Source organism: Ceratosolen solmsi, unplaced genomic scaffold, assembly GCF_000503995.2.
Source record: "Ceratosolen solmsi marchali unplaced genomic scaffold, CerSol_1.0 scaffold6, whole genome shotgun sequence".
In the NCBI taxonomy this organism is placed as follows: domain Eukaryota; kingdom Metazoa; phylum Arthropoda; class Insecta; order Hymenoptera; family Agaonidae; genus Ceratosolen; species Ceratosolen solmsi.
Genome location: NW_011948414.1, coordinates 6945419 through 6957948, shown reverse-complemented (window position 1 = coordinate 6957948; position 12530 = coordinate 6945419). Strand labels below are relative to the sequence as shown.

Below are 12530 nucleotides of genomic sequence, written 5' to 3'. Positions count from 1 at the left end.
TTAAAAAAAAAAAAAAAAAAAAAATAAATAAATAAATAAAAAATCTCTTCCGAGGGTCTCTTTAGCATCTGAATAGCGCGCAGTAGTTTCTAAATAAATAAGTCGCCATTAGGCCGATAATCAACAAACGCGAGTACTGTCGCCACGCGATATTTGCATATATATATATATATATATATATATATATATATATATATTTTTTTCGCTGTTAACAAGGCAAAAGCTGCATTAATCGTCGAATTGCAATTCGAAAACGACGGGATCGAGAAATAATAAAAATTAAGTCGTGACGATTGTTCGTGAAATTTTCGACATCGCTCTCGTTCCGATAAATGCACCAACACATTTGCCTACGCAGTGAAATTCTCTTGGGAAATCGCGAGAGCCGATGACTTGGAACGCAAAGCTCGTAAGCATTCAAAGTATTCGGTGAGCCGTGTATGACTTCCCGTCCTTTTCGCGAATCGCGAGCGCAGAATGCACAAGCTCCGTTTTTCATCCGCCATAGGTTAATTTTGCGCATCGAGGCATTGAGCTTTTTTATCTTCGATTGTAAATAATTACAAGCGATCGATATTATAAATGTTCTGACCTTTTTCTCCCTCTTGATGCCGAGAGATTGTTTCATTATTATTATTTTATTTAGTTATTTATTTCTTTTTTTTTTTTTTTTTTTTTTTTTTTACATATCAACGATACGCCTATGAAACGCGCTTCGATGCGAATCGTAATTTATCAATTTTCCGACACTTTCTTTTCAACTTTCGCTCAACGTATCGAAGAAATGCAACCAATATAAGCTCATGAGATCGTTGGCAATATTTTCCTTTGCTAATCAACATTACGGGTAATTAAATAAGCGTGAACGATTGTACTGCATGTAAACGTTGAGGCTCGCCACGAATATAACGAAGCGATTAAAAATTTACGATAGTTCGATAAAACTAAAATACATATTTTTATAATGAAAACTTATTTACGTGCTGGCTTATTGATCTTTCAATCTCTTAATAATGTACGGAATTTAACGAAAATTGATAATACGAGAAAAACAGCGATGCACTTTAATATACAATCATAGCAAAGGACTTTTCCTTACATTAAAAATCTCGTCCATTTCATTGAAAAATTCATAAATTCCTAATATCTAAAGCTTGAAAGCGTAATCAAGATATATCACGTTATTACAGTATATATAATGTGTTGCCACTATAAATTAAAGTATATAAACCTCGCTCGAATAATTTATTATAATCGAATCTAAGCTAAGCTAATACAGTCTCGATAAATAATCGTTAAAGACTTATCTCCAGGTCGTAGCATAAAAAAATAGTTACGCGGAACGAGTGCGATCTCGATCTTCTTAACCGCGGATGTATTTTACTATATAATCTGGGAATCGACGTGAATATAATGAATTCTGATCTATCCGTCTTCTCGGATCCCCGTCATTTCGGAAAACCGCTGCAGAAATTATCGTGGCTGCAGTGAAAATCACAATAGCTGCGGTAAAAATCGAGCCATACGAAATAACAAGCATTGCCGCAAATTTGGCCGGGGGAGGGGGAGGGGGAGGGGGGGATGAGGAGTCCATTGTTCTTTGAACCGAACACTCGCGGAGCACAAGTACTGCAATTAAATTGAAAATTCGGGATTAAGGAGGCAAAGGAGTCGCCCGAGCTTTATTCTCCGGGAAAATAATGGAAAGTAGATGAACTTTATAGGAGAAGCTCTTATACTTTTACTTGTTCATCAAGCGAAAGCAAAAACCCAATGTAGGTTCTTCAATTTGTTTTTCCTGCCGCGGGTTCGATAGCGCTTATGGAAAATCAGTTTATTTTAGCTAATGTTTTAATATAATGCACACTTTATTGAAAATTTGCAAAATTAGCCAAGCGCGATGGAGTTGAGGATTTGCAAAGTAATTATTATGAAAAATGTATTCTAAAACCATTGTATAAAAGTTATCGCAATTTAAAAAGAAAATTGTAATACGCCTCGGGAAATCCAATTCGTAGTTTGGTGATTCATCAAACTGAATAAATATTTTATAGCGGCGTTCGTTACGTCATCGATTTATACAAATTTAATATTTTATCATTCTCTTTGTAATCCTCTTAAAATTGTATATTTTATTAGCGTGAAGTACGTTTGAAATGTATTCACTACATTATGTAAGAATGATAATTTAAAAAAAAAAAAAAAAAAAAAAAAAAACTGGAATCAAAACTTAAGAAACGCTACTATTAAACTTTTAAATAAAATAAAATAAAATACTAGTTTCAATATTTTTACTTTTACAGCTTCGATATTTTATTCTCGTTACCATATACATGGCACATAGTTCACTCTAATTAGTCCATGTGTTATATTGCCATTGATGTATTAAAATTAAAGGTAATAAGAACCGATTTGAAAGCCGATGTTCATAAGATAAATAACATCGCGATTAGGCTTGAAAGATTCGTTATTGTGGGTTAATAATAATAAAATAATAAAGGAGTGGGCGGGCGGGAGGGGGAGGGAGGAGGACAGCTAACAAGTATACAAGTACGAGATGAAATTTTTTTCATATTAATAAAGCAAATTGTTTTATTAGAATTAATTAGTGCCTGTAAAATCAAAATTTTGAGAAAGTCGAGTGATGTAAGAATGTAATTTCATTGATAAACAAACACTCGAAATATAAGGACATCGTGGCCTCGTAAACGGTCCTTTCTTTCCTATCTCCAAGCGACTAGTTTTAGTTTACTTGGGTCTTTTAAGACTTTGATCGCTTCAGATCGCATGATACATTGTTGGTAAGCAGAAAGTGTGCAATCGCACAAGCTGCTGTAATAAAGTACCGAGGGTAATAAAAATTCTACAAAACTCTGGGACGAAGGGGAGAATTGCAGGCCAGAGGCGTAAAGTTTGGGATAAGAAATTTTCCGTTTTAACGTTCCTTTATTGCCGATATGCTTGAACCACGTATCATTTACTTTTACTATCCCGGCACATGTAAAATGCGATATTATTTTTTTTTTTCGGCTTTGTAAATAGAAGCCATTAAGTTTGCTATTGCTTTTTGTCTTTATCCTCTTGTGTTCCATTCGCTGCACTGATATTGCAAATCAATGATAAATTACTAATAAATATAAAAGTATCGATAAAATATATTTACATTTATGCGTAATTTTCCCTCGCCGTTACCGCAATTGAATTATTATTGTAAAAATACGGCGGCACTGACAATTCATATTTATTTAATTATAATAATATTTCAGCCAATCACTCTAGATATATTTTTGAATTCGTAAAACATCTCTTTTCACGATGACAAAAAGAAAAAAAAAAAAAAAAAAGTTAATCAATAAAACTCATAAATACAGAATTGAATTGCAACAATAATATTTTTTTTATTCATACTGTAATGTTAATTATCCAAATACGATTAGTGTTAATTGAAATATTGAAATACTGAAAATTTTATTGAAGTTAAAAAAAACCAGTGTACTGCCAACACAAATTCGTGTGCACATAAAAGGCATTAAATTTTCCGATAATGAAATTTCAATATCTCAAGCCACATATTATATCTTATCTGAAAATCGTATGGATTGTTTGGCACATTTACTTCGACATAAGCGCGTACTGTTTGAACATTAACGAAACCATACACTTACAAAATATACAAGAATACAATTTCCCAATGTTCTCGAAAGGTCAAAGAGTCACTTAATTGCACAAATACTATCGCTCACAATGAATACGCAAGAATTCAGGAAATTCATTTATTTATTTATTTATTTATTTTTTGCTTAAAATACGTGTCCGCGTATTTCATGTTAATATAATAAACTATATTAAATAATTAAAGCATTTAAAGATCCAAATGCCTCTTTTTACAACTTCCTTATACTACATATGAAAAAAATTCTTTTCCAATTGAAACTGTTTTCACGCAAGGATACACATATTTCTTGCCTTCTTATAAAAGGAAAATCAGTAAGCTGTCAAAATTCACTTTTAATTAACATTTTAACAAGAACAACAACGCTACACATATTCACCATCATTCAAGCATTTATCAATTATTATTATTATTTTATTAATGTCTTATCAATTAAGTCTCTTATTAATTTTTGTAAAAAAAAAAACTGCACCTTATTGTTATCTTATCTTAACTTAACATAAAAACATTTACTTATTAAATTGGATTACGTATTCTAATTAATATAGAAATTTGGATTTCAAGTCGAATGTTAAAAAATTTGTATTCTATTATTCGGTAAATCTTTATTCGCCAACAAGAACTTTTCTATAAAATCACTAATAATAACGCATGATAGGGAATATATCAATAGCCGAGTAATCTATTGTTCTCGAAAACATTTCGAAAATGAAAAATATGATTTTTCTACCTTGTATAGAGTTAAAAATAAAAAGGAAATCTCTCAACGACTAATAAAACAAAATAAACCATTAGATTTTCATCGATCTTAATATAATTAATTTTAGATTATTATTTTCCTATTCTTCAATTATTGTTCAATTATTACCAGAGCTTTCTTCATCCAACATTTACTCGCTAATTACCATAAAGTTAATGAAGTCACAGTCATGAAACGCCATAGTGTCAGGATATTTTTTTTCTCTTATTGTCACTCTAACGACGTTAGTCCTTATCAACAATGGATTCATTGGCATTTCATGCCAATTTAATTATTTCACTGCAATTTAACAAATAACGTGCTTCAGACTAGAGACTACAAATTTAGCGCGTAATCAAGGTTAGAGATTAATTGAGCCACGTTTATCTGCAGGATGGTTGTGCGATTTCTGAAAAAATACTTTCTCCCGTATTTCGATTAGGCTCGCGAGAATCGTAAGTAACAGTGATGCTAAGCGTAAACAGAAGGAAAGCCTTAAAGGTCGTTTTAGCTGCCCTCGACCTATATTATATTTTCTCAATACTAAGCGCGAATTAAGCTCCGACATTGGTGAAAGGGGGATTGACGTAAGGATATGCATGCGAACAGAGTCGAGGGTCAGGATCTCATGGTACACTTCGACTTACGCTTCGACGCGCGTTACGGGATCATTGACACGGAGTCGATCCTCTCGGTACTGACCAGGGAACTCACACCCGGAGCCTCGCGTTTCTTCGCCAATCTGACGATCGACCCGGGCAGCCTCGAGGTTCAGGAGAGCGCGAGCGCCACGAGTAATCTCGCCCTTGCGACCAACGCTTCTGTTCCCGAGGAAGTCGTTCCGACGACGATTGCTCCGAGGCCACCCAGGAGATGCAGCCCCATCGAGTTCACCTACTGCAAGCATCTGCCCTACAACCTCACGTCCTACCCTAATCTCCTTGGACACGCTAACCTCCAGGAGGTCAACGACGACATTATCGCCTTCAGGTGAGCATAAACCGTATGCGTTTTAAAGTAGACGAATAGCTACCCTAATGCCCTCTATTATGGTTTTTTTTTTTTTCACCATTCGAGTTGATGTGCGATGACAATGGTAATTTTATTTTTTATTTGCTCTTTTGTCACTAATTCGCCTTCTGCTCCTCGTTTTCATGGATAAGGAGATAAGGAGTATGCCGATACGGATATACTTGAACTTGCAAATATAAAAATTAATTGCTAATAATGGTGGTAAATATTACTTATAGTCAGGTTAAGCCGGCGGCGCTACAATTGCCTTTATTGATTCTATCATGAAAATGAATTTTAAACAAATGAAATCGATCGTCGATTGTTTATTCATTTTTTAAATTGATTTAAATGATATTTATTTTCAAATTGTAATCAAAGCATGCTGTATTGATTTCATCTAAAAATCAAATATTTCTCATCTCGATAATAACAATGAAAACGTATTTTCAGCTTGATTTTCGATAGAAGCCAATCAAATATGACAAATCGAAAGTATTTGTTGTACAAAGTGTGTATACATTAGTACGTCTAATTTGCAGTTCAAAAGTCTCGAAACGCTCTTATCATTCATGACGAGAAATCGAAATTAATTAACAAAAAAGTGAAGAAATCCTAATAGGTAGAGCCTAAATTAACTAAAGAATTGAAAGAGAAAAGACGGATAATTCTTCCTTGAAGAAATTGAAAAATTTATTAATCACCTTGAATGAAATAAAAAGCGCTGAATAATTGTAAAAGCAAATCGATGTACTTGCAGTGAATTTTCTAATAACACTTCATCTTTGATTGTTGGCACACTGACATGCAGCAATTTTCTAGCTGAGACGAATATTATATGATTTTCTTTAATATACGATATACTCTCCTCCTTAATTTTCTATTTATTTTCCATTAAAATTCACAGGAAATATATTCCCCTTGGCAATCAGAACGAACGACGCTTGGGTATCCAAGCGGTTAAACGATGGAAAAGTTGCGCGATTTTTTATTTTCTAATGCAAAGATATTCGGGGACTTGCCACTTATCTCGGACTTATCGATGCCATATAATTAGCTCGTAATTCCAGATGGACAATAATAATAATAATAATTGTTCGGGCACTCGGTGGAAGGCTTCTAATTTCTAATGCCTTGAAATTAGCACGTCTCAGCATCGTGATGTATTATTTCGCGCGGAAGGCTTTGCTCGAACCATTGCAAGATCAACGAGGTCGTCGGTACTCAACTCGCGCTGAGAACAAAATAAGCACCGCAACTTTAAGGCATAAAGGATAAAAGGCATAGAGCCGCGACTCCGTAATTGCAAAGTGACAATTCTCGAGTACCGCGAGGACTCGCGACTCCAATCGCCGGAACCCAAACTGATGCACCAGGTATATCCGCAGGGAATTAGTGGACGCCGAGTGCTACAAACAAGCCTACGACTTCATATGCCAGGCACTGCAACCCGCGTGTCTCAACCTCGCTGGCGACGATGAGGACGCCCTGAGTCCACCTTGCCGCGGCTTCTGCAAGGAATTTTGGGCAGGATGTGGTAGCCGCCTCTCGGAGCGCCTTCGCGCCATTCTCGACTGTTCCAAATTTCCTGAATATGCTGACCTTGGCAGCTGCAAATCCAAACCGGGTAAGATCTCCCAGCTCTCCCTCTTCTTTTCTCTCTCTCTCTCTCTCTCTCTCTCTCTCTCTCTCTCTCTCTCTCTGTGTCGTGTCGGTTGTACCGAGTGCATGCATGCGTGCATAAGCCGAAGGGTGAGGGTGGGCTTGAATGTGTAGACGAGTAGTGGCACGGAAAATCCCCAAGGCAATTAAGGTATTTGGAATCTCTGAACTTTTTTCCTTTTTTCCTACGAGTGAGATATGCTAATACAGTTTTTGCTCGCTTATTTTGCCGCAATTAAGGCTTTTGCAGAGGATTTAAAATCTCTTGAGCATACAGACGCGCGCACACATGTGAACGGGGGCGCGTGCGCATGTGTGGGGACGTTAAAGTTGCTTTAAAACTCGGAATGATTATAAATCACATGCATATTTTGTAAAAACTTTTCACTTTGCTTCTCAAAGAGAATAATTAAATATTTCGTTCTGTTCTTTCTTTGACATTTTTTTTTTCGCGTTGGAAACTTATCGCGCCATGGAAAATTCCTGTCTAAAGTTTTTCCCAAGCGTTCGCTTTGCACGGTTCTTGTGTTCTCCAAAATTAATAATCTCCAAGCGCATGCGAGGGCATTCCCTTAAACTTATATCCGCGAAAAAAAGAATTGTTTGCCACAAAGGATTGTCAGTTATACAATTACTCTATCATTATAATAATAATTAAAATTTTTAAATCATAATTGAAACGAACGATTTACTATAAATTATTTTATATAGTTTCACCAGATGAATTATAAAAATTTAGTACAGATGAATATAATGAATAATGAATTTGGTGATAAATTTAACAACGCAATGAAGAAATCACTAGTGTAGGATAATAATTTAAGGATAATAATATAAATCCTGAATAAATAGACTTTCCGATCCTCTCATCTGAATCACATTAAGTTAATCAGAATTTAACAGAATTTAAATTTGCATTAACACATGTATTGCTTGATGGTTTATTTAATTTTATTAAGAGAGTTTATGATGATTATCTTCATTGCTAATAATAATTACGAAAAAGTTTTTTCATCCCCAACCAACCGAGTACGCGAAATTCTACAATAAAATCAAATGGCATTTCAAAAATGAAAATGAACATGCTTCGTGACAAAATATAAAATTAAATTGAATTTTTCAATAGTCCATGTTACTCAAGCTCGAAAAGGATGCAAAATAAACAATAGAAAAATATATAGAAGGCAAAATTTAGACTGTCGATGGTAAGCGAGTTAATGATAAATTTTATAATAATATTCATAAAATCTTAATAATAATGTACATATCCATTAGAAAGTATTTTAAAATAAACATTTGATTAATGTTGGAAGTGTCTATGCTAATATAAATGTAACTGGAACTTATTTTTTATTGAATTGTATTCGATATTATACATACATGTTGCAAGTTATATATAGTTAAGTGAAATAAGTTTTTATAAAAACTATGTAAATTAATTTGAAGATACTCGATTTGTTGTTCTTTGCTTTATTTTTTTAATAATTCATAGCAAATATTTCGCCTATTATACGTACACAGTGTTATTTATCTTGTATCATGATCATTAAATAATACCCATTTGAATTTGATATAGTAAATGTCATTTGAAACGCTAATTAATCTCAACTTTTCAAATAAATATCAATCCTTTCTTCCTCGTCATCATCGCATTCTTCTTTATTCTAATGGCATTTAAAAGGCATCCCACTGTAATTTTCATAGCACTTTTTTACGTATTAGCGAGTGGTTGTTTATTTTATTGCTTCGTCAGCAATTGCGCCCGAGTGATAATGTTCTAAAATAAATTATCATTTGTCACAAGCATACAATATTTTATACGATCGGAGGATAATTAAAATTAATAGCAAAGTCTGATTAACTGCAAGGAGAGCAATCGAGAAAGTAGTCGCTTCGGCCGAATAAGCTCGAATAAAGTCTGCAACATATGACTCGCGTATTCCGAAGCTTCGGTAGCTTTGCGGGGTTTTTTAAAAAAAAAAAAAAAAAAAAAAAAAAAAAAAAAAAAAAAAAAAAAGAAAAAAAAAAAAAAAAAAAGAACCAAAACAAAAAATTAGTCGTAGTAGACGACGCATAATAAAAACAGAGCCTCGAAAAAGATTAAGATTGGAGAGACTCTTAAAGCGCCGCAGCTGCTCGAATAAAAGTATTTGGTGGTGGATGGGTGACGGAGCAGCGACGGAGCAGCGCCGGAGCAGCGACGGAGCAGCGACGCGCCAAGCTCGCAAATTCCTTGCGGATTAGGGGATGAAAGAGGCCCCGAGCTTCGTGGTTACGTCTAATGCCGCCTGTTCGCAGGCTGCATCCGTGAGCTCCAGACGAAGGCCCTGTCGTCACGCATCTGCGACGGCGTGATCGATTGCCCGGACTTCTCGGACGAGAGGGACTGCGCTTACTGCCGCGAGGGCCACGTGCACTGCGGAATCGGCACCACATGCATACCCCGCTCGAGTCGCTGCGACGGCAAAATCGATTGTCCCAACGCCAGCGACGAGAAGGACTGCCGTGAGTATCTTTTCTCCACCATCACTTTTCGCCACTCGCTTCATCGACTCCTACGGCGATCCAATGCCCCGCCTACCTCGCGACCCTAGCACTCGCGAATCCGAGACGCGAGCTGGAAGATGCGCATCGCCCAAATCCATGCTTTCTTCTCTTTTAGAATATTATTGGCTGGAATACGATTCGCGCATTCCACGCTCTCGGCAATTGATTGATATCTGCGTTAGGCGGTTAATAGTTTGAAAACTAGTAAAGCTAAAACCGTGTAGAAATCAATATTTCTCTGCATATAAGAACATATTAATTAGCTTGGCCCGCTTGAAACACCATTTATTGTAATATCGATTCACAGATTATCCGCCAAGGAGACAAAAGAATCTTATTCCTTTCCGTCGATGATAAATCTAGTTAACGATAAAAAATCTGGCATCGAATATCGAAAATCAGTTTTCTCCCATAACACTGTGAAATCAATTTCCCAAGTTTTTCCGCTCTCCTACGCTTCTTTTCTCGCTCCACTTGGAATTATCCGTAAAATATAATAATAATCCATAGTTATTTTAATGACAACTCATGTTCCGAGGACGACTAAATTTTCCTGATATCCAAGCGCGTGCAACAATGTAGCCGTGATTACTTAGTTTTTACTCGAGGCAAAATGGCAACGTTTCATTCTGCAAACAAGAAATTTGTATCGCACCAATTATTCAAGAAAATTAATCGATATAACGATATAACATTGACTCATTATCATTCGCGTATGAAATCTTCGAAGATCCAATGCTCCGATCTCCAATCACCGATATTCAACGACATTTCGTTATACGTTTCTTGTAAATCAATTAAATTATTAGCACACGAAATTGACCGGCGCATACAACTGCCAATTAACCATATTCATCTGAAAATGCAAAATTATTATAAAGTGAAATGCATATTATAAAGCATTGGATTTCGTTCCTTTCCTCCTCCTCCTCCTCCTCCTCCTCGCCCCTTCCCCATCCATTCTCCCTTTCAAGCGATAATAAAAAATTCTAAGTTATTATTAGCCCTAAGGTATTTATTAGAGGGTGAGGACTATGTCGCAAAGTCGATATTTCGATATTGAATTTCCATTAGAATGTAGTGAGCCTTGTTGCACTGAAAATGCCGAGACAAATTAAATGGAAAAATCTTGATACGATGCGAGTGAGAAATTGACAGACAAGCGTGTTACTTTTATCCCCAAGTATAATTGCCATTACCCCTACCTAAAGTAAAAGCTACGACAGCACCAAAGCAAATCCATATGGTAATAGCTTTCTAGATGCTGGCGCATGCTGAGCATGCCAAGATCGTTGCTCGGTCCTTGTCCACCCGGGCTTAAGCAATGCCATTGTTAAAAATCAGTAAACGAGTGCTTTGGTATAAATGAGGAGCCAAGTGGCACGGAAAAGCTCGCCGGCTCGGTCTAAGCGTATTATTTGCATGTCCGCAGTTTCGCTGGCCCCGAGTCTAAAGTTCCTGAAGCTCCAGCCGTCGGATAGCGCACATCCCTCGCGCTACACCGACGAGGGCTACGTCGTGTTCAACGAGAAGGGCACCGTCGGCAAAATCTGCACGGACAACTTGAACAACACTCTCCCGGACACGGAAATGCAATCCGTCCTCCAGTCGACCGCCCAGTCGCTCTGCAGCCTCATGACCTTCGAGTGAGTTGTTCCCTAACCTCGAACTGGCTATTGTTTTTTTTTTCTTCTGCTTCCCCCCCCCCTCCCTCCATCCCTCCCGTCTTTTTGCACTCCCTCTGTTTTTACTTTTTATGCCGGTAATCGACTGCGTGTGGAGGGCGAGGGGATAAGAACGAGCCTCGTAGTCTTCTAATCGGGGTCCTTCGGTAGATAGCTTCGGCCGCGCTGTCTCGTATTCCGAGCCTTAACCTTTCTAGGCTGCCTCAGCCTTTTTCTCCGACATACGCTTTGAATTGAAATTAGACTGGAGCAAGTGTAACTCGCCGCGCTTCTTCCACGTCTCTAATTAATAACAACAACAACGATGTTAAGCCTTAGTTTTTATTTACTTTTTTATTTCTTTTTTTTTTTTTTTTAACAACGAGAAAAGCTAATGACTGTACACTTTACGCGATAGTGCTCTATTCAAATGCTCTCTGACTTTACAGCAATGGGCATTTCATTATTATGATGCAACAATCGATATCATTTGAAATTTGAAACCGAACGTGAGGGAGAGTTTGCTTGGTTTTCTTTTCTTTTTAAGGAGCCGAACATACTATAACTCCAGCTCGAAATTGCGTTCAAAGTTATCCAAAAAATGAGCCTACGGGAAGGGCAACGATAATACGTGGTCGGTTGGGATCTCGTGCAAGAAATATCGATTTTTAAGGTAAATTTCTTGACGTTTGCAACCTAATGCAAATTGTTGCGCCTTAATGATCCGAAAATGCTATTAAACTATAAATTTCCAAATCTTTTAATTTAGTTGATGTATTGTAATTATATAGGCTCGCAGTCCGTAAGTGTACTCAACTAGTCATAAAAAAAAAACTTTTCTTTAATTTATTGCACTTTACGGAGTTTGAGAATTAAATGATAAACGTTTATAGTATACTTTTGTACAAACCACTTGTTAATGCAAGTTTAATTAGGTAATGATTAGCCGCGAATGAAATTTCAGTTTAACAATTGATATCAATGCAACGGAAAAAACCAATTACACACACACGCACACACACACACACACACACATATATATATATATATACTATTTTATCGTATTATTATAATAAAATGTCATTGTAATGAGGTTTTTGAATGACTTTCGCAAAGTATATAGCTGAGCCGTGGCTAACAATCAATAGTCAATGTGTGGCATGTGAATTGATACGATTTACACGTCAACGTGAACACATTTGCTCACGAATATTCATTATTTAAAAATAATTTT

General features: G+C 36.2%; 1 protein-coding gene across 2 annotated transcripts in view; it reads left to right on the top strand.

The window, feature by feature from the left end:
- Positions 1–12530, top strand: part of LOC105367913 (atrial natriuretic peptide-converting enzyme) — a 74760-nt gene that overhangs the window by 48428 nt on the left and 13802 nt on the right. For both annotated transcript variants that reach the window (XM_011506768.1, XM_011506769.1), the window contains exons 5-8: positions 5022–5402; positions 6812–7050; positions 9384–9590; positions 11065–11278. In XM_011506768.1, coding sequence (XP_011505070.1) covers positions 5022–5402; positions 6812–7050; positions 9384–9590; positions 11065–11278 — 1041 coding nt within the window. The remainder of the gene's footprint in view (positions 1–5021; positions 5403–6811; positions 7051–9383; positions 9591–11064; positions 11279–12530) is intronic.